This window comes from Impatiens glandulifera, chromosome 3 (assembly GCF_907164915.1).
Source record: "Impatiens glandulifera chromosome 3, dImpGla2.1, whole genome shotgun sequence".
Lineage (NCBI taxonomy): Eukaryota > Viridiplantae > Streptophyta > Magnoliopsida > Ericales > Balsaminaceae > Impatiens > Impatiens glandulifera.
This window is the reverse complement of record NC_061864.1, coordinates 13,929,011-13,949,176: the sequence shown is the minus strand read 5'-3', so window position 1 is coordinate 13,949,176 and position 20,166 is coordinate 13,929,011. Positions and strand designations below refer to the sequence as shown.

Sequence of the window (20,166 nt, the reverse complement as noted above, 5' to 3'; positions counted from 1 at the left end):
GTTTCTCAAAGACATTGTTACCCCTGGTTTATTTGGGAGTAAGTGTCTCTTTAACTGGACTTGACTAAGGGTGGGGTCCGTCCCCCAAAATTATTGTCCTTTGCTGTGAATTTTACTCCAACACTATTTTCTTTTCTTTTTTGTGAGTTTTCTTCTATAGTGAAAAAAGCATTCATTCAACCAATAAAAATAAAGATAAAGGTGCAACATTATCATTATTAATTTAATATTTATGTACTTCATTTTAGGTTTGTTTGTTTGATTTTAACATTGAAAATTTAATAACTCAACATGTTGTTTTTCTTCCTCATCATAATTTTCATGTCTATCAAAAATTTTAGATATAATTCTCACTCTCACTAAGAAAGTCTTAATGAAAGCAAAAGTTATGTTAATTTTTTAAAATATATATAATAAATAAATAAAATTATCTGTGATAGCTGTGAGACATGAGAAAACAAACAGTCCCCCAAAATGTTTTTTCAAAATGGGTCCAATAAAAGTTTCATATTCCATATTAAAGAAACAATTTAAATGATTTTTTTGGTGGGGAACAACAAACAACCTAATCAATGGGCCTTCTTGTTGATAATTTATTTAAATAATTGATCATCTTTTACTTATTTATTAGTATATTAAATTAATTTATTTATTCATTAAAATATTTTTTAATTATTTTTATCAAATAACTTAACTTTTAATAATTTCAAACTATACCAGATTATTTAAATAACTTATATTCGAAAAAGACTTATATAAATAAAATAAAAATGGTCAACCAAAATCTTCATCATAAAAAGCTAAACAATTAATAAATTGTGATTTCTGGGGCCTATAAATATTTTTCTATTTGTATGTCTAATTTGGAAGGTTGCTTTTGCTCCAATATAATTTGATCATATATTAACCTAATCATGCCTCACAAACAACCAACAATTTGGGTGCGATGAAGTCTTGTGAAACCCTATTAAAGACACTTATTCCTAATTAGTTATATAGTACAAATGATAGAGACAAAATAACAAAGTTGTTATCTATTTAAAATAAACTATTATTTGAATGCACATTAACTTATTCACATAATAGTACTTTTTAACATAAGAGTTTTATAAATAAGCTCCACTAAATGAGCTCAAACAAAATTAAATAGAGAAGATAGTAAATCTTCTTAAGCAATAATACATGCCATATATAGTTTACTAATCAAGGGCATTAGGTCCGGTACAATAATTGAAGATGTGGTTCCAAACCCATTGGACTAAGAACCGTCGTCCAATGATCCCATTGACATTGAAGGTGGCTCCGTCGTCACCATCCAACATTTGGCCAGTGTAAGATCCTCCGCCTCCGGTTCCATAAATACCCTCGCAAAGATCAGCAATCTCAACCGGGAAAGCTGGTTCCTCCCCAGCATACCACGCATTTGCAAGGGGATTTGTTGCCATCTCGGCCATCTCATGCCCAATCACACTAATCATACCATCTACACCTATATCATTGTTTGGCGACGTTAATGGCTTCCTCGAAGGCATGTAATTAGACACCGCAAATGGATAAGCGCAAAAACCTACACATAAATTCATATATTATTGTACCCATATCATTATAAAAAAAGTGTTTTTGTGCGTAACAACATTATAAGTTTATATTTCACCCAAAAGAAAACACAATTTTATATTAATTCTCTTCAAATTTTGACAATAATAACATTTTTTTATAGAACAAAATAGTCTCTTTCTAATTATAATATTTTTTTTATGGCTTTTCAATGTAATCAAGATACTCTCAAACTTAGGATAACATATTTCTTTTATATAAATATATGCAAGTATAATTTAAAATTTTGTTACCAACCCAAAAAATTTCTATTTGTTATTTTTTTCAAAAAATTAAATTTAAATTATAATTTTAAAAATAATATATATGTACCAAATAAAATGAACCTTCACATGATTCCAAAATAATCTTTAAATATAAAATAAAGTACAAAAAAAAATTACACTGTAACATAGATGGTCATATATATTATAAAAAACAAATTAGTAATGGTACATTGATATATACAACACCCTTATACAACACTTACCTCGTTTAGCAAGAAATATTTTTCGCTCTTTTGTATTTTTTTAATTTTTCTAAGATATATTTTCTCTTTCTTTCCCAATGAGATAGTATGAAAGTGCGATGTTGTATATATATATCGTTACTTAAAATAAATATAATTACTTAAAATAAATATACCCAAATAAATAAATAATATACAACTTCACACTAGTAATATATAGGCATTTTATCATAAAAAAACAATTTATATGCAAAATAAAAAAAATTTATCATATAACATACATCATAATAAAAAAAAATCAGTTTTATAACAATGTTAACAAAAATCACTACAAATTTTAGTTTTTATAATTATTATTTAAATAGTGACAAAATAATAGTCTTATTAATATACCTGGACAGAGCTTGGCAGAGTTCCCCACCCACGCAAAAGGGAGCGTGAATCCCACGATAGAAGGAAAAGTGAAATAATGGAATCCACATATGTTTTCACAAAAATCCTGAACGTACACGTCATCAGAAGTCAAAACAAGATAGACCCCACCTTTAGTATCAATTGAAAGGGGGCGCGTGGGAGATAAAATAGCGGTTTTGATAACGGACTGAACCAAAAGACGGCTAAGCGACTTGCCGTGAGAATAAAACCGGTCGGTTTTCTCCTCTCCAAGCCGGACGTTTCTCGAAATGTTGAACCCGGTCTGGTCAGTATAGAGCTGGATAGTCCGCCACCAGCCGGAAACCGACGGTGATTTGACTATGTCGGCGGAAATGGACCGGATGAAATCGCGAATGATCCGTTTCTGGGTTTCTTGCCACGTGCCGTACCAGATGATGTGGACGGTTATATTTTCCGTTAAGACGGGACCCATGTGGTATTTGAGGTGGACGAAGTCCGACGAGCCTTCGTACTTTTTGGAAACGCCGATGTCGTTGGGAGCGGTGGCATTTGCGATCTGGTGTGGCGATGGACGCCAACCTTGGATTGATTCCGGCGAGAGAAAGAAAGAGAATAAGATGATAATGGAATTTATAAGTCGCCGGAAAATATCTTTGGCCATGCCGGCGGACGAGAAGAAACAGAGCAGGAGTGTGTAAATTTGTGCAGATTTGTGTGTGTTTTATATTGGGGGAAATTAGATTAAATTAATGAATTTAAATGAGAAAAAAGGGTTTGATTAAATATTTATTTGTTCGAGGACTTGGGGTTATTTAATAAAATTAATTGGTCACGAGAACTTGGTAAGAATACAATTGCAACGTGTAGCTATTATTATAATATTAAGTTATTAGAACAATTTAACTAATTAAAGTTTATTCTCAATTCTTATAAAAAAATTATTAAATTGAGGTGAAGTTATTTATATGTATATATATTCATTTTATAAGTAAGTTTTTTATTTAAAGTAAATAATATATTTTAATTTAAAATGTTTTAAATGAGAATTAAATATATGATTAAACATATAAGCATCTAATATATTAGACCATTTCCAACTCTAAACTCATTCTCAAACCTAAAATGCAGTAAACGTCACATCAAACACTAAATCATCTCCAACCCAAAAACTCATTTCTAAACCCAAAAAAAATATTTTTAGAATATTCTTTTCTTACACTAACTTTTTAACCTTATTAATATTATCTATATATTTATTAACTTTATATATTTAACCTCAATTTTTTCTTATTCATTTAATAATATTAAAATAAAATTAAGTATATATATCAATAATTCATAAACAACAAAATAATTTAATAATACATTTAAATAAACAAACATTATTAATAAAAAAATACTTGATACACGTACGCATATAATAAATTTAATAATTTAATTATACATTTAAAAAATATTATAATTTTATATCTTAAAAGTAAAAAAATATAAATTAAAGAATTAATTTATATGTATAGAAATTAAAAGTTATTAAAAAAAAAAAGTGTAAAGGTCATTATTGAAAAATGGCAAAAAAAAAAAAAAAAAAAAAAAAAAAAAAAAAAAAAAAAAATGTATAAATGAATACTGCAATTATTATTTTTTTTTAAGAGAGAGTGTCCATTCCCATTTTAGGTTTGAGTTTGCCGGCCGATTTGAGCAAAATTTGGGTTTACGTGTTTGGGTTTGTCCGGCCGGTTGGAGAGGGTCTTAGCTGCCCACCCACATAAATTTGTTTTTTTGTATTTTAATAAAATAAATTAATTCAATTCAATTCAATAAAAAAAATTATATATAATTAATTTACAAATAATACACACTAACATCTCCAAAATTAATTATGAATTTAATATTTTAAATAATCTCTAATAATTTATCCACGATAACTTAATAGACCCACTTATTGGACTCAATTTTAATTTAAAATGGAACATTTTAGCTTTTCAACATTAATATATATATACATATAATAATAATAAAAAATTGTATTTTTATTTTTTTGCCTTAACTTGAAGTATAGGGTGAGGTCATTATAGCTCTCAATATTAATGTGTGTATATATATAATACAAATGTTTTTTTAAATTTATTTATGTTTGTAAATTAGTGTCTCTTTATATAAATTTTAAAATAATTTAAGAGACAAAAGTGATTTTTTAAGAGATCAAAAGTTACAAGTTTATTTTAGTTTAAAATATATTAACTTAAGTTAATGTCTAATTGAGTAATTTTAGCTTTAACATTAAATAATAAATATATATATATGATTAAAATTTATAAAAGAATACATTAAGTTTAATAGCACAAAACCTTGCATTTTGTTTGTTTGTTAATCGAGTATGTCTAAATCATATAGATATAGCTAAATTTGTTAGTCAAGTATTTTACTTACTTAAGTTACAAATATAAACATTGAATCGGACACATTGGAATGAGCAATTTTGAATCTCATAATTTAATTTATTTGGCATGTCTAATCTGATTGCTTAATATATGCATTGATTGACAAATCACCTTTTTTATGCTTTCGGCGGGAAAGAAAGATTAGTTAAGGGCATTAAGGCAAATTATAAACTGACTCTCAATTAAATACTGTGACATTCCATTTAAATTTGTTTTCTATAAAGTTGAGTCACACCTTTTATCTTTTTATTATATATAAATGGCTTATAATAATAAGTCATTACACACTTAAGAAGGGATGAGCAACCTTAAATCTATTCAATTATAAAAAAAAATGATTTGGTTGATAAGGCTGCAATAGAGTGTTCATATAAAATCATATATGATTTGGTTGATATTTATTTTTCAAAACTAATTTGTTGTACAATCATAATCATATTATTTAGTATTATTTATTTCAAACAAAAGAAAATGATCGAACCGTTATTCTGACCAACTAATCCGACTTTCAAATTTTCTCAAACCGATCTCAAATATTTAACTATGCATTTCGGTAAACAAATTGACCAGACTTTATATATTCATTTTCGATTGCATGCTATCTCCGATAGAGCAATGGGAGGTTCACCATGCACGACGAGTTGATTTTATTTCTATACTGATCAGTTACGTAACCGAAGCGCTTACATACAGGCTGATACTAAGATAAACCCTTCAAACTCATAAGCTATAGTGAACCAGTCATAGGATAGCCTCATCCAATAAGTGAAAACAACTTATCAATGTTGGATATTTTAATAGTTAGGGCTGCCATGGAGAAATGACTTATTTGAAATTGATATTTTTATACTCCGTTTTTAATTAATTTGTTTAAAATTAATTTATAAATATGTAAGATCTAAATTTATAAATATATTAAAAATTGGATTAAGCGACCAAATATAATAATGTTATCTAAACTAATTTAGTAAAACAATATTAATATAATAAAAAAGGACCATTCTTGTGGAGGATTATTCTATTACAAAAACAAATTGGTGACAATGGTTTAAATAGGATTTTGATCACAAGATGATTTGAAAATAAAAAGGTTAGAAAATTTACTTGTAAATTCATAATCAAGAATTAATTGAAATTGTTCGAGTTTTATTTTAAAAAATTATTAAATTTAATATAAAATTAGTTTAAATAATAATAAAGAAAAAAAGTAAACATAGAACCCCATAACCTTTAAATGAATATTGCAATATAACGTGACACTAAATGAATATTCAATCAACCTTAAACATAAATGGAAAACACAACCTTAAAAAAATGCGACATAAACTAATAACTTTGATAGTAGCAGCACAATTTCAAAAGTAAACAACATAATTGAGCTGATCTATACATTCAAGGGAGAAAACAACAAGAACCTTTTTTGCAATAACTACTCCAAACAAGAAGGCTCTCTTGCCTACAACATAACCCTAACCGCAAACTCGATCCATATAGGCCAGAAGATTAGAAAAAACTGAAAACAAAGAAGAATGGCAACATAAAGGTAGGTAGCAAATGAGATACACCTCTCCATCGAACTACCCTGCATATCGAGAGAACAAACACGAACAAAGGATAAACTTCAGTTTTCGCTAATGACTTCTTGAGCTCTAAAAACTTCCACATATAGAAAACCCAATACAAGTTTTGAGCATGAATAATCCATCAACAACAACTTAATTAATGATTATTAGCTTCAAGAAACATGATTCATTTAATGAAATATACAAATATATGGCTTGAAAAATGAGACCTTGCTATCAGCACATATTGTAAAACCACTAAAGAACAATATTGAAATTTGCTGCTCCAAATTTGAGAACCTATTTTGTGATGACAACTATATAAATCGAAATGAATATTGGATCATGGTTGTGATGCAAAAGTATATCTTATACCAACAAAACTTTGAAGATTTTCCAATGAGATCGTGATTGTGACAAAATAGTAGTTTACAAATTAGGCTCATTAAATTATACTAAAAAGGGCAAAAGAAACCATTCTCACTTAGTAAAATCAAGTATTTAACAAGATACAAAGAGTAGACCTTTACATCAAAGTTTTAATTTGTTTCAAACTGGAATCAATCATCAATGGCCCAAGACCTTTCCATCAAAGTTTTAACTTGTTTGAAACTGAAATCAATCCTCAATGGCACAAGGCTATTCAAATATAAATTGAATTCAGTAAACTGAAATTTGGGTACTAACAAATTACAGTAAAAGCATGGAGCAGGTTACAGTAGGCCACCAAATCTATAAATATATGTGCACACTAAGAATTCTTATGCTACCAAAGAATCTGAAACATGTTAGAATCAAACAGTACCGGATTTTGTGAAAGCATTTGCTATCTGAAATCTGAATACAAAACATTTATCTGCTTATCAAATCATTAACATTCCATGCCGAACGAATTTGTACATACTAGCAAGCAAAACTGATCTATCTACAATGAGAAAACGATCAGCAATGATGACATATATGAAGGGGGGCAGAAATGGGTTAAACTTACAGATCATTTTGCAACCATCCTAGCAATAAACTCCTCATACCGGATCTTTCCATCAGATCCAACATTTACCTCTCTGATCCACTCATCGAACTCAGCCGGGTCCAATTTCTCACCGATACTTGTAAGAATGTGCCTTAGATCTGAAACAACGACAAAGCCAGTACCTTCCTTATCGAGGACCTTAAAGGCGTCGCGAAGCATCCGATCAAATGGCTCGGGTTTGAGGTGCTTAGACATGAGTTCGAGGAATCGGGGGAAATCAAAAGGTGAGGAGAGCTTTTCCTCGGTGACTATTTGCTTGAGTTGGGCTTGGGTAGGGTTTCCACCAAGGGATCGCATCAAGATACCCAGTTCGGAAGAGGCGATCTTGCCGTCGCCGTCGGTGTCGAATAGCGTAAAGGCCTCCTTCATGGAGGAAACTTGATCGCCGCTCAGCTCTTTCCCCATTGTCGATTCTTCTTCTTCTCTCTCTTCAAAAATTCTGAAACTGAAAAAATAAAAATCGAAAAAGCGGGAGCTTTTCTAGGAAAATAACACGCTAAATGAAATATAGCGTGAATCAAAATTGAAAAAAAATAATAATACTACTCTTAGCAATAAAAAAAAGAAAATAAAAATGAGTTATTAATTTCTTACGGCACAATTCAATTTCACCACCTAATTTCAAGTCATTTTCAGTTAATTGAAATATATGACTTTATACTCTACTAGGATGGTAAGAGTACCGATATTCTTTATAATTGTGGTTACCAATGGTCGGTTCAAATACTTTAAATTGGTTTCAGAATCGGTCATAGGGATGACAATAATTACCCTACTCAATAGATAGTAAATTATTCATTCCCGAACTCAATTTTAATTTCACTACCTGATCTTGAATCGGAACTCAATGGGTATTTCTACTTCTATTCTCATTCCCAAATCGTCGGATATCCGTAATAAAAAAAAATATTATAAGATTACAAAGATCGAAGAAAAATAAACACATTTTTAATAAATAATTTTAAAATTAATAATATCAAAATATTACAAATATAAATTAAAACATTACTTATTTATCTAGTTATTAATATTTTGTTATTAAATATAAAAGTTGAAATTGAAGATTTGTGTATAGAAATATTTTTTTGGGAAATATAAAAATGTTAAAGTTGAAGCTGTAGTATATTTACAACATGTTTGGAGCGAAGTGTTGATAAAATCAAATTAAATGGTGTATGTATTGTTAGAATTATATGGATTTATAATTCTAAAATGGATTTAAATTATTTGACTAAAGGTTATATATGTTATTATTATTAAGCTAAATCAATTTTAAGTGATTTATAAAGATTAAGGGATTTTGGAGTATATTGAAAGTAATATGGATAATTTATATATGTGTAGATACCTTAGGATAATTTTATATTTTGTGATGGTCAAAATAAAATTATCAAATAAAGCATATAAAATGGGTTATGGTCCCCAATTCACTCTCACCTACAATCCTTGGAGCCTCCATCGATCCATAGAGAGAGAAGAAGGTGATTGCTGAGTTTGGAAGATCAAAACACCCAATCTTCTGTGATAGACAGAGGATAATGGATCAAGGTATTTTTCTCACTCTAATAGTTTGCCTGTAGTCTTCAACTAAAAGATTTTGGATGATAGGTTTCTTCCTCTAATGATTTAGTTTGTATTCTAAGATTTATTCACTTAGTTTTTAGAATTGGATCTAACAATTGGTATCAGAGAATGGATTTGTTAGACTACAAGTAATCAATTAGGGTTAATTTGGAATCAATTTTTCAGAATTACTTTAGGGTTTGTTTTGCATGTGTCTATTTCCGCAAAATTATCTGATGCATGTTAAGGATTATTGTTTGATCATTCATTATATGATGAATTGAACAATTTTGGGGGTGAAAATCAATGAATGAGTGATTTTCAATGTTGGATGCAACCCCTCTTTGTTTTTTTTTTAGATCGATGGGGTTAGGATTGGTCTGTAATTGACTAAACCTTTTGCGATTATCCCTATTCGATCTAAAATGATTTTGTTTGTCTATTGTTTGAGCATATATGTGAATTATAACTCTTTCGTGCAATTTTATGACGTCTTACATTGTAAAATAGGATAGTTGAGTAACATGCTATAAAATTAGCCTCTTGCTGTAATTGTCTTGTTTTATATGTTGGGCATGAGACATGACATTGTATGAATATTCACCGGCCCAAAGGAAGGTAGATGTTTGTACATTGACATGGATTGTTGCAGTATTAAAATATGTGACAATTATTAGGTTGCCATGTGAACATTGAATTTGTCCAAAGATAAATCCATTGTTTGACAGGTCTTGTTGTCAATATTTATGTACTGGACCAAGTTGCCAATTACAGGTTAACACTTTTAGTCAAAAGATTAGGTGTTGATGTTGTGCCGGTTTCTTGTTGATGGATGCACAATAATATGAGTTACATTATTATTAAATATATATGCACATTATTTTGTGAGCTTACATTATTTTATATTCTCTGTTATTACAGTTAACATTTCAAGTATCATAGGTAATGTTAATGCAGTTCCTATGCTTAATGGAACTAATTATAAAGTCTGGAAAGAGAACGTTATGATTGTTCTCGGGTGCATGGATCTTGACATTGCACTTAGGGTCGCACGCCCCCCATCTCTTACAGCATCAAGTACTCTTGATGATAAAAGAGAGCTGGAAAAGTGGGAGCGTTCGAATCGTGTAAGCTTAATGATCATGAAACGTGCTATTCCAGAAGCATTTCGGGGCAATTTGTCGGAAGACAATGATGCTAAAGCATTCCTAGATGCACTTGAGAAGCGTTTTGAGAAAAACGAGAAGGCTGAAACAAGTACGCTTTTAGCTAAGCTTGTTTCACTCAAGTATAATGGCAAAGGGAATATTAGGGAGTACATTATGGAAATGTCTCATCTTGCTTCAAGACTTAAGGACCTTAAGTTAGAGCTGTCTGAAGAACTGCTTGTCCATTTAGTCTTGATTTCTCTTCCTTCTCAGTTTGGGCAGCTTAAAATAAGTTATAACTGCCAGAAGGATAAATGGACACTTAATGAGCTGATATCTCATTGTGTTCAAGAAGAAGAGAGAATTAAGCATGATCGAACAGAAAGTGCTCATATGGCATCATCTTCCAAAGACAAAGAGAATAAGAAAAGGAAGAAGAAAGCTGTAGCTGTGGGTGCTCCTTCTCAATTGAAACAGAAAAAGTCTAACGGCTTGAACTGTTTCTTCTGTAGAGAAGAAGGACATCAAAAGAAAGATTGTCCTAAGTATCATGCATGGCGCGTGAAAAAGGGTACACTTCTCAACCTTGTTTGTTCTGAGGTTAATTTGGTTTCTGCATCTAGACATACATGGTGGTTAGATTCTGGTGCTACCATTCACATTAGTATGTCTATGCAGGGTTGCCTGAATTGCCGAAAGCCGAATGATGCTGAAAGATACATTTTTGTGGGCAATGGCGAAACAGTTGAAGTTGAAGCTATCGGAGACTTTAGATTGTTACTAAAATCTGGACAGTTTTTGGACTTAAATGATACTTTTGTTGTACCGTCTTTTAGACGAAACTTAATTTCCATTTCAGCATTGGACAAATTTGGTTATTTTGGTTCATTTGGAAATGGAAAATTTAGTTTATCATTAAATTCAAATGTTATGGGTTCTGGTTTTTTATCTGTTTGTGACAATCTATACATGTTAGAAACTGTAGCTTCATTTAATGAAACCTTGCAAGTTAATTCAAGAGGTGCAAAACGTAAATTAACTAATGATGATTCAGCTCTGTTATGGTATAAACGTTTAGGTCATATCTCTCAAAAGAGAATTGAAAAGCTTGTGTCAAATGAGATATTAAGTCCTCTTGATATGACTGACTTTAATGTTTGTGTTAGTTGTATTAAAGGGAAACAAACGAGTGTAAGGAGATTTGAAGCTAACCGAGCGACGGAAGTCCTTGAATTGATACATACTGATATTTGTGGACCATTCCCTACAGCAGCTTGGAATGGTCAACAATATTATATATCATTCATTGACGATTTCTCGCGTTATGCCTACATATATCTCATTCAAGAGAAGTCACAATCTTTGGACGTGTTCAAATCCTTTAAAGCTGAAGTTGAAAATCAGCTTGATAAAAAAATTAAGGCCGTCAGATCCGATCGTGGGGGTGAATATTATGGTCGGTATGACGGGTCAGGTGAACAACGTCCAGGACCATTTGCTAAATTCCTAAGAGAATGCGGTATTGTTCCTCAGTACACCATGCCGGGTTCGCCTAACATGAATGGTGTTGCTGAAAGACGAAACCGCACACTTAAGGACATGGTAAGGAGCATGATTGCAAATTCAAGCTTACCAGAATCTCTTTGGGGTGAAGCACTAAAGACAACAGCTTATATCCTTAACAGGGTACCTACTAAGGCGACGACTAACAAAACCCCATATGAGTGTTGGACAGGCCGAAAACCTGTATTAACACATTTACATGTATGGGGGTGTCCAGCTGAGGCAAGGCCATACAGGCCAAATGAAAAGAAATTGGACTCTAAGACTGTTAGTTGTTATTTTGTTGGATATCCTGAAAGGTCAAGGGGGTACAAATTTTATGATCCTACGGTAAAGACAATTTTTGAAACGGGAAATGCCCGGTTTTTCGAGGATATAGAGTGTGTGAGGAAAGATAAAGAAAACATTGTCTTTGAAGAAGAATTTGTTTCTATTCCTTTGGTTTCACTTGATTTTAATCAAGTGGATAATGAAAAGGACAATGTGCTTTCTGAACCTATTCAAGAAGAAATTCTGGAAGAACAAACTCAACAATCTCGAGAAACTATGCCATTACGAAGGTCCACTAGAGAAAGAAGGAGTACGATTTCAGACGATTATTACGTATTCTTACAAGAACATGAGGACATAGACGAAGTAAAAGATGACCCTGTCACTTTCAACCAAGTCATTAAGAGTTCTGATTCTCAAAAATGGATTGATGCCATGAATGAGGAGTTAAAGTCTATGAAGGACAATGACGTTTGGGATCTCGTTCCGTTACCTGCAGGTTCGAAATCCGTTGGTTGTAAATGGATTTTTAAATCCAAAAGGGATTCGAATGGTAACATTGAGAGATTCAAAGCACGTCTTGTTGCTAAGGGTTTTACTCAAAAGGAAGGCATCGACTATAAGGAAACTTTTTCTCCGGTATCTACGAAAGATTCCTTTAGAACTATAATGGCACTCGTAGCTCATTATGATTTAGAGTTACATCAGATGGATGTTAAGACTGCGTTTCTTAATGGCGACATTAATGAAACAATATATATGGTGCAACCCGAGTTCTTTGATTCTAATAATTCAAAGGACTTAGTTTGTAAACTGAAGAAATCCATCTACGGGCTAAAGCAAGCTTCCCGTCAATGGTATTACAAATTTCATCAAGCTGTTATCTCATATGGTTTTGAGGCAAATAAAGTTGATGATTGTATATACCATAAATTTAGTGGGAATAAAATTATGTTTCTGATTTTATATGTTGATGACATATTATTGGCATGCAATGATATAGGCTTATTGCACGACACTAAGAAATTTCTTTCAACGAAATTTGAAATGAAAGATCTTGGTGACGCTTCTTTTGTATTAGGAATTCAGATATATCGAGATCGTGGTCAAGGTATACTTGGATTATCACAAAAGAACTATATCGAGAAGGTTTTAAAAAGGTTTGGCATGCATGAATGTAAAGCAGGAGATACCCCTGTGGCTAAAGGAGACAAAATAGATAAAAGTCAATGCCCTTCAAGTGACTTTGAAGCCAAAGAAATGCAAAAGATTCCTTATGATTCTGCAGTAGGAAGCTTAATGTATGCTCAAGTATGCACGCGTCCGGATATAGCGTACATAGTTGGCATGTTAGGAAGATACTTGAATAATCCTGGATTGGATCATTGGAAGGCTGTAAAAAGAGTATTCAGATATTTACAAAGAACTAAGGAATATATGCTCACATACAAGAAATCAGATCAGCTTGAGATCATAGGGTACACTGATTCTGATTTTGCTGGATGCAAAGATGACTTGAAGTCAACATCAGGCTATATTTTCCTTTTAGCTGGAGGAGCTATCTCTTGGAAGAGTGCTAAACAGAAACTTACAGCTTCTTCAACTATGGCAGCTGAATTTATAGCATGCTATGAAGCATCTAATCAAGCATTATGGCTGAATAATTTTATTATGGGATTACAAGTCAAAGAGATCGAAAGACCACTTAAGATACTATGTGATAATCAGTCAGCTGTAATGTTCTCTAACAACAATAGGAGTTTCTCAAAGTCTAAGTTTGTAGACATCAAGTTTCTGGTTGTTAAGGAAAGAGTTCAGGATGGTCAAATATCTATAGAACACATTGGAACAGACTTCATGATAGCGGATCCGCTCACTAAGGGATTACAACCCAAGGTCTTTCATAAGCATGTTGCCCATATGGGGGTTGTATCTCTTAGAGATATTGAAGTTTAGTGGGAGTCTGTATGTTTTTTGGGATACTATTCTATGGATATTTGTAATATATATTTTGGTTTAATCATTTTGGTATTAATTTTGGTGTTCATTTAGTCCATTTTGGCTATTTTTATGGATCTCAATACAGTTTTTGTTGGACCAGTTGGAAATAGGCATGTTAAATCACATTACATGTAATTTCCATGCTACACATCCATATTTGATCTATGTCATTTGGTTATATTAATGCTTGTGATCATTGATCGGTTAAGCTACGATAATGATAACGAAAGCCGCTTTGGTTCTGCATTTGATATAATCAATGGACAAGATTGTTTGAATATATTCTTTTAGATAATAACAAAATTTGATATCATAAGGATAATGTATAATTGTTTAGTTCATAATTTAATCCAAGTGGGAGATTGTTAGAATTATATGGATTTATAATTCTAAAATGGATTTAAATTATTTGACTAAAGGTTATATATGTTATTATTATTAAGCTAAATCAATTTTAAGTGATTTATAAAGATTAAGGGATTTTGGAGTATATTGAAAGTAATATGGATAATTTATATATGTGTAGATACCTTAGGATAATTTTATATTTTGTGATGGTCAAAATAAAATTATCAAATAAAGCATATAAAATGGGTTATGGTCCCCAATTCACTCTCACCTACAATCCTTGGAGCCTCCATCGATCCATAGAGAGAGAAGAAGGTGATTGCTGAGTTTGGAAGATCAAAACACCCAATCTTCTGTGATAGACAGAGGATAATGGATCAAGGTATTTTTCTCACTCTAATAGTTTGCCTGTAGTCTTCAACTAAAAGATTTTGGATGATAGGTTTCTTCCTCTAATGATTTAGTTTGTATTCTAAGATTTATTCACTTAGTTTTTAGAATTGGATCTAACATGTATCATATATTTTGTAATAATGAAATATTTGAAAAGTCACATATTAAACTTTAATAAAAAAAAATAATTTTAATATTAATATAGTCGGGTATGACTTTTGTACACTCTCTTTCTCAGACTCCATACCCGACTGAGTACATTCTTCCTCTCCCTATTCTCGACATAACCTCGAACTCGATTTAAAATATCCGAATACGATTATCGGGTACCCACAAATATTGGGCATACGGGTACCATTGTCATTCCTAATCGGGCATAGAAAATAAGAAAAGTTATCCAAACGGTATGGGAATCTCATATCCAACTATATTAATATTAAAATTAATTTTATTTTTTTTAATAAAATTGAAATGACCTCAAAAATGTGTGCTCTAAAATGTGTGGTTGTTGCAAACATCATCACAAATACAATATTTTTTTTTTCTTATTCACATTGTAATTTCACTTTATTTTGTTTAATATTTCAAATTTTATTATTCTTTAACTTTTATTTTAATAATAAAATGTTATTTATATCTCATTATTCTTCATATTCAATTTTTATTTTTATTTTTATTTTTAACCTTCACTTAGAAAATAAAATTCAACCTTCATTTTAACTTTGTTTTTTACTATATTAACAACAAAGTTGTTATATTTTTTAAAATCTATAGCATAAGTATGTGTAATGTTTTTGTTTGTTATTTTAATATTTTGATGTTAGTCATTTCAAAATTATTTATGAAAGTTGTGTTTTTTTCTTTAATGTTTAAAATCTTATAAATTTTAACCGGGTAATGGGATACTTATCGGGAATTAGGTACCCAACAAATATGAGATAAGATAAAATATAGATACACATAGGATCGGGATCGAAAAATGAAATTTGAGTTCGAAGATTGGTACTTTAAAAAAATGAGAGCGTTGGCCCATTGGGTTAAACAAATAGTCCGCAAACACACTTAACAAATTAATTAGACGAGCAAAATATGTCATCTGACGGACTCAAAATTAGGACCCAAAGAGGCCGGAAATATTCACATCCACTAAATTAAAAGAAAAGATAAGATGAGTACTTTAATACCCATGAAATAAGATTTTCGTTGTCATCCCTATGCTCTACAAACAAAATATTTCGTAGTCAAAGATATTTAGTGTATTTTTGTAAGCTTAATTTTCAAATAAGTTAAAGACAATTCCTCTAAGTATTTATTATTTTGTTCATTTTGATGGAGGACAATGATAATTTGCAGGATCCTTGTGAAAGTTCTGCATTTATTTATTTTAGTTTATTTGTTTATGCAATTTTTTCTCGGGATGAGTCAGGATGATATTTGTGTCCTCAATCTTATTTTGTCATTATTTTATCCCGAACACAATTAAAATTTATAATATCATCGATATATTTAATTATTTTCCATATTTTATAAGAGTTTGTAAGTTTAATTTTTTTATAATAATATATTTTTTTTAATATATTTATATGAAAATCTATTAATTTTATTTTTATTTTTTTTTAAAGAGTACTGTATATGTATATTGTATAGTAAGAATTCACTACAACTAAATGTGACATAAATAATAATTAAATTAAATCCTTAGAACTATGGTGAAAATGGTAAATGCACTCTAACTTTATTGACATCACTACTATCTTGTCTTAAGATTAGATTGTCTTAGATCGTCTCTAACTCAAAAATCCATTTTCAAACCCAAAAGAATAAATGTCATATCAACACTAATTCATCTCCAACCTAAATATCTATTTCTTAAAATATTTCTTTTTTACACTAACTTTTAACCTTGTTAATATTATCTATATATTTATCAACTTTATATATTTAACTTAATCTTTTTTATTCCTTTAATAAAATTAAGATAAAATTAATTATATATCTTTTCACGATATTTTTTTTAATGTACTTTCTATGTTTATTCGTATTGTTTAAAATTATAAATTTATAAAATTTAAGTTATAAAATATAATGTAAAAATATAAATATAAAATAAATTAGATAAAATTTTAAATATAATATAATTTAATGATTTAATTATACATTTAAAAAATATTATAATTTTTTATCTTAAATTTAAAAATTAAAAGATCAAATAAAATATTTCAAATAATTTATATAAATAAGTTTAATATTTAAATTAAAATGGTTATATATTTGAAGGAATTGATTAAAATTTTATAAAAAATAATGCAAGATGAACAGGAAATAAACTCTTTCTTTCTGGAGAGAGTTTACCTTCTCATTTTGCAGGACCGTGTTTGTCCTTTCGGTTTGAAAAAAATTGGAGCTACGTTCATTTGCGTTCAGATTCGATTTTTTTTGAAAACCTTAAAGTAATTATTACATAGGCCATACGTACTATTTTAATACTAAAATAATAATTTATTTTTTCTTTATTTACCGTTCCATATTAATTACAGTTTTTTTATGAGTTTTTTGTTTTCTCCCTCTAAATATTTAGTATTTAAAATATAAATTTAAAATGAAAAAGATATTTAAGTCTTTTGGAAATTATTTTAAGTAATTTGATGAATAAAAAATGATTAATTTGAAAAATAATTTGATAGAGATTAAAAAAAAAATTACAAGAGCAAGGCCTTAGTTTCTCCATGTTGCTAGAAAATAAACCATATCAATTAGTACTTGTATTTGTATAGCCATTTGATCTTGGTTATTTGAATAACTAAATAAATTTTTAATAAAAAATTATATAATTTGGATAAAATTATATATTTATTGATTAATAAAAAAAATTATAATACTAATTAATGTTCTCCAAAAATATGATAATTTTTTATTAGGCTATTTTCAATATAAACCATCTAAATTTATGTACTTTGCTCATTTAAAATAAAAGCATTCATAATTTATGTTACAGTACTCAACTTAACTAAATTAATACTTTAATTTTTCCAAATACCCATCATTAAAAAAAAAAATTCTAAGTCACTCAAATAACATAGATATGATGATTTGATAGGTAATTTTATGTGGTAATATAAAGACTAATATATATTTACATTTGAGATCTTAACCCTTAAAGAAAGAGCAAAGCTTGATGACAATAATGATGAACAAAATCTTTTTTTTTTAAAACAAAAATTCAACAGGCAATTGTCCTTCCATGTGATCTAACTCTGAACACATGTTCTTCGCCGGTGCATTTATCAACCTTCACCACCCAATTACCACCACCGTTCTTCCTCCTCCGGCGATCGCCTTTTCCGGTTATCCTACTCAACAAAAGTCCTTCTCCGATGGGCAAAAGTTGAACCGCCTTCGAATCATCTGATCCCCACGACCACGACATCCCAGATTTGTTACTCAAAGCGTTGTATCCCAACACAATGGCGGCGGCGGCGCCGCCAGTCTGAACCAACCTCGACATCTTCGCATGATCATAAAGATTGCAATCCACAACCACGAAATCCGACTCCTTGTACTCGCTCACCATCAAAGACTCTGCTTCCCCGACAGAAAACTCGACTTGAACATTCTCGCCGAGCATGCTCCGGTATTTGTTAATTTCCTCCGGTGACCGGAGAATACAAACGACTTTCCCGTCGGTTAGGTTTGCAGCGGCTAGTAACGCCAAAACGGTGGAGATTCCCGTCGTATCGACGCCGCAGGCGGCAACCATAAGCTTGGCGTTGTTTCCGGCAGCCAGAGCCGACACGAACTCCGACACGTCTGGTTCTTTAACTCCCTTTCCCTATATCAATAAAATAAACTTAAGCAAATATACAAAATTATAATTATAGATAAATATAATTGGTTTTTGGAATTATGAGTACTCACCATTTTCATGGTTTTGATGAAGGCTTTAGCGGCGTTTTCAGCAGACCAGTTGGAATTCGCCATTGAATTATGAAATAGTGATTTGGTTTTTGTGTTTGTTTGAGAATGAGAGAAGGTGTTGATGAGATTTCTATATATATAATAAGGGAATTGATTTATTTTGTTTAATTAATAATAATAATATTTAAAAAGTATAAATGCACATGCATGAATTAATATATACATATTTATTGAATAGACCGCATGAAGGTGTTCTTCATCATGATCATTTCAAAGGCATGAATACCTTACCCCATTCACGTGAACATTTTGTTTCTTGTCTGCGTATCCAGCCAATACAAATTATATATATATATATTTCAATTTTTTAATCTCTCATTAATTCTTTACCTAGATTTTAGTTGAGTTATTGTTAATTGATAAACACTTTTTTCTATTTCGGTTGAGATGTGATTTTTGAATTTATTCAAATAAACTCATGCATATGCATCGATCGTGCATGTCATGAATATCGCAAAATTGGACGATTGAGTGTATATATATATATCGCGACAATATATGAGTACAAGTACATGCCAAAGACAAACAGGTCCTAAGAAAAAAGTTGTGGGTGCTTTCTAGGAAGCTTGTATTGGTTTGGTTTTGATCCAACAAACATTATTACTTTATTTATTTTGAATTGAGATGGTGGATCTTATAATAACAAAAGGCATAATGACAGCATTTTCTAGTTGTTTGTGTTTGATGTAGGGGAACAGTTGACACTAATTAATGAGGTTAATATTGAAGATTCTTTAGAGACAAAACCTGTGATTCCCACGTTAATCCTCACCTTTTGCAATCTAATAAAACTCCAAGATTTCGTATTAAAGAAAAAAAAAAGTGTTAGATGTCGTTTTAATTTCTTCCATATTTATAAATTAGTTAGGGTTAATCCGTACTAGTGCTTCTCATGTTTAGAATGATCTGTATCGATGAGCACATGTGTATACAAATTGCAAATCATAGGCTTGAATTTAATTATAAGCTTTAGATGTTGATGACTTAATTAGGGTTGTTTGGTTTGTTATATCATATTGTTTTAGTTGGGATCCTTTAAAAAATTTAAATTCAACTAATGATCTCAATCATTACACAATTATCTAATAGTTTGGAAGATCCAATTGTTCCAAACATATCCTTTTAAAAAAGAAAAAGACAGATTGATTAGGACCAACCCTAATTGATGGCAGTTCATTAGAACTTAGTGTTGCAATTTGAATTTAAAGAAACCCACAAAATTGCCCACTTAATTGAACCAAACAACAATAGATGATCTTTAAAAACATTGTAATCGATGTTTTAGATATGCAATATTAAGTGTATCAAGAAGTGTAGCTTGACTCTGCGGCAAGGTGAGCTAGACTGCCCTCATGTCGAAATTTTTTTATGTTTTGGGTACATTTTTTTTGTTTTTCTCTTTTGAGAA

The 20,166-nt window shown here is 30.3% G+C and overlaps 3 protein-coding genes across 4 annotated transcripts; all 3 read right to left on the bottom strand.

Annotated features, from left to right (window-relative positions):
- Window positions 1–987: 987 nt before the first annotated feature.
- On the bottom strand, window positions 988–3,132 carry LOC124931721 (protein EXORDIUM-like 3). The gene is made up of 2 exons (XM_047472250.1): window positions 2,459–3,132; window positions 988–1,567 (listed from the first exon to the last, which is right to left on the bottom strand). The coding sequence occupies exons 1-2, from the start codon at window positions 3,120–3,122 to the stop codon at window positions 1,200–1,202; spliced, it is 1,032 nt and encodes a 343-aa protein (XP_047328206.1). The 5' UTR covers window positions 3,123–3,132; the 3' UTR covers window positions 988–1,199.
- Window positions 3,133–6,119: 2,987 nt separating this feature from the next.
- Window positions 6,120–7,958, bottom strand: LOC124931004 (probable calcium-binding protein CML13). Of its 2 annotated transcripts, none has more exons than XM_047471385.1 (2): window positions 7,456–7,958; window positions 6,120–6,487 (listed from the first exon to the last, which is right to left on the bottom strand). In XM_047471385.1, exon 1 carries the CDS (start codon window positions 7,900–7,902, stop codon window positions 7,459–7,461), a length of 444 nt encoding a protein of 147 aa, XP_047327341.1. In that variant the 5' UTR covers window positions 7,903–7,958; the 3' UTR covers window positions 6,120–6,487; window positions 7,456–7,458. The 2 variants fall into 2 exon arrangements, with proteins under 2 accessions (XP_047327341.1, XP_047327340.1); XM_047471384.1 differs by having other exon boundaries at window positions 6,120–6,484.
- A 9,994-nt stretch (window positions 7,959–17,952) lies between these two features.
- LOC124932722 lies at window positions 17,953–18,785 on the bottom strand. The gene is made up of 2 exons (XM_047473391.1): window positions 18,699–18,785; window positions 17,953–18,612 (listed from the first exon to the last, which is right to left on the bottom strand). The coding sequence occupies exons 1-2, from the start codon at window positions 18,759–18,761 to the stop codon at window positions 18,004–18,006; spliced, it is 672 nt and encodes a 223-aa protein (XP_047329347.1). The 5' UTR covers window positions 18,762–18,785; the 3' UTR covers window positions 17,953–18,003.
- Between the last annotated feature and the right edge of the window lie 1,381 nt (window positions 18,786–20,166).

What these genes read in the sequence shown, in the direction of transcription:
- LOC124931721 (XM_047472250.1), bottom strand. Translation starts at nt 3,122, where the DNA reads ATGGCCAAAGATATTTTCCGGCGACTTATAAATTCCATTATCATCTTA. An exon ending in CTCTGCCAAGCTCTGTCCAG is followed by an intron (nt 1,568 to 2,458) that starts GTATATTAATAA and finishes ATTTATGTGTAG; the next exon opens with GTTTTTGCGCTTATCCATTT.
- LOC124931004 (XM_047471385.1), bottom strand. Translation starts at nt 7,902, where the DNA reads ATGGGGAAAGAGCTGAGCGGCGATCAAGTTTCCTCCATGAAGGAGGCC.
- LOC124932722 (XM_047473391.1), bottom strand. Translation starts at nt 18,761, where the DNA reads ATGGCGAATTCCAACTGGTCTGCTGAAAACGCCGCTAAAGCCTTCATC. An exon ending in TCATCAAAACCATGAAAATG is followed by an intron (nt 18,613 to 18,698) that starts GTGAGTACTCAT and finishes TTATTGATATAG; the next exon opens with GGAAAGGGAGTTAAAGAACC.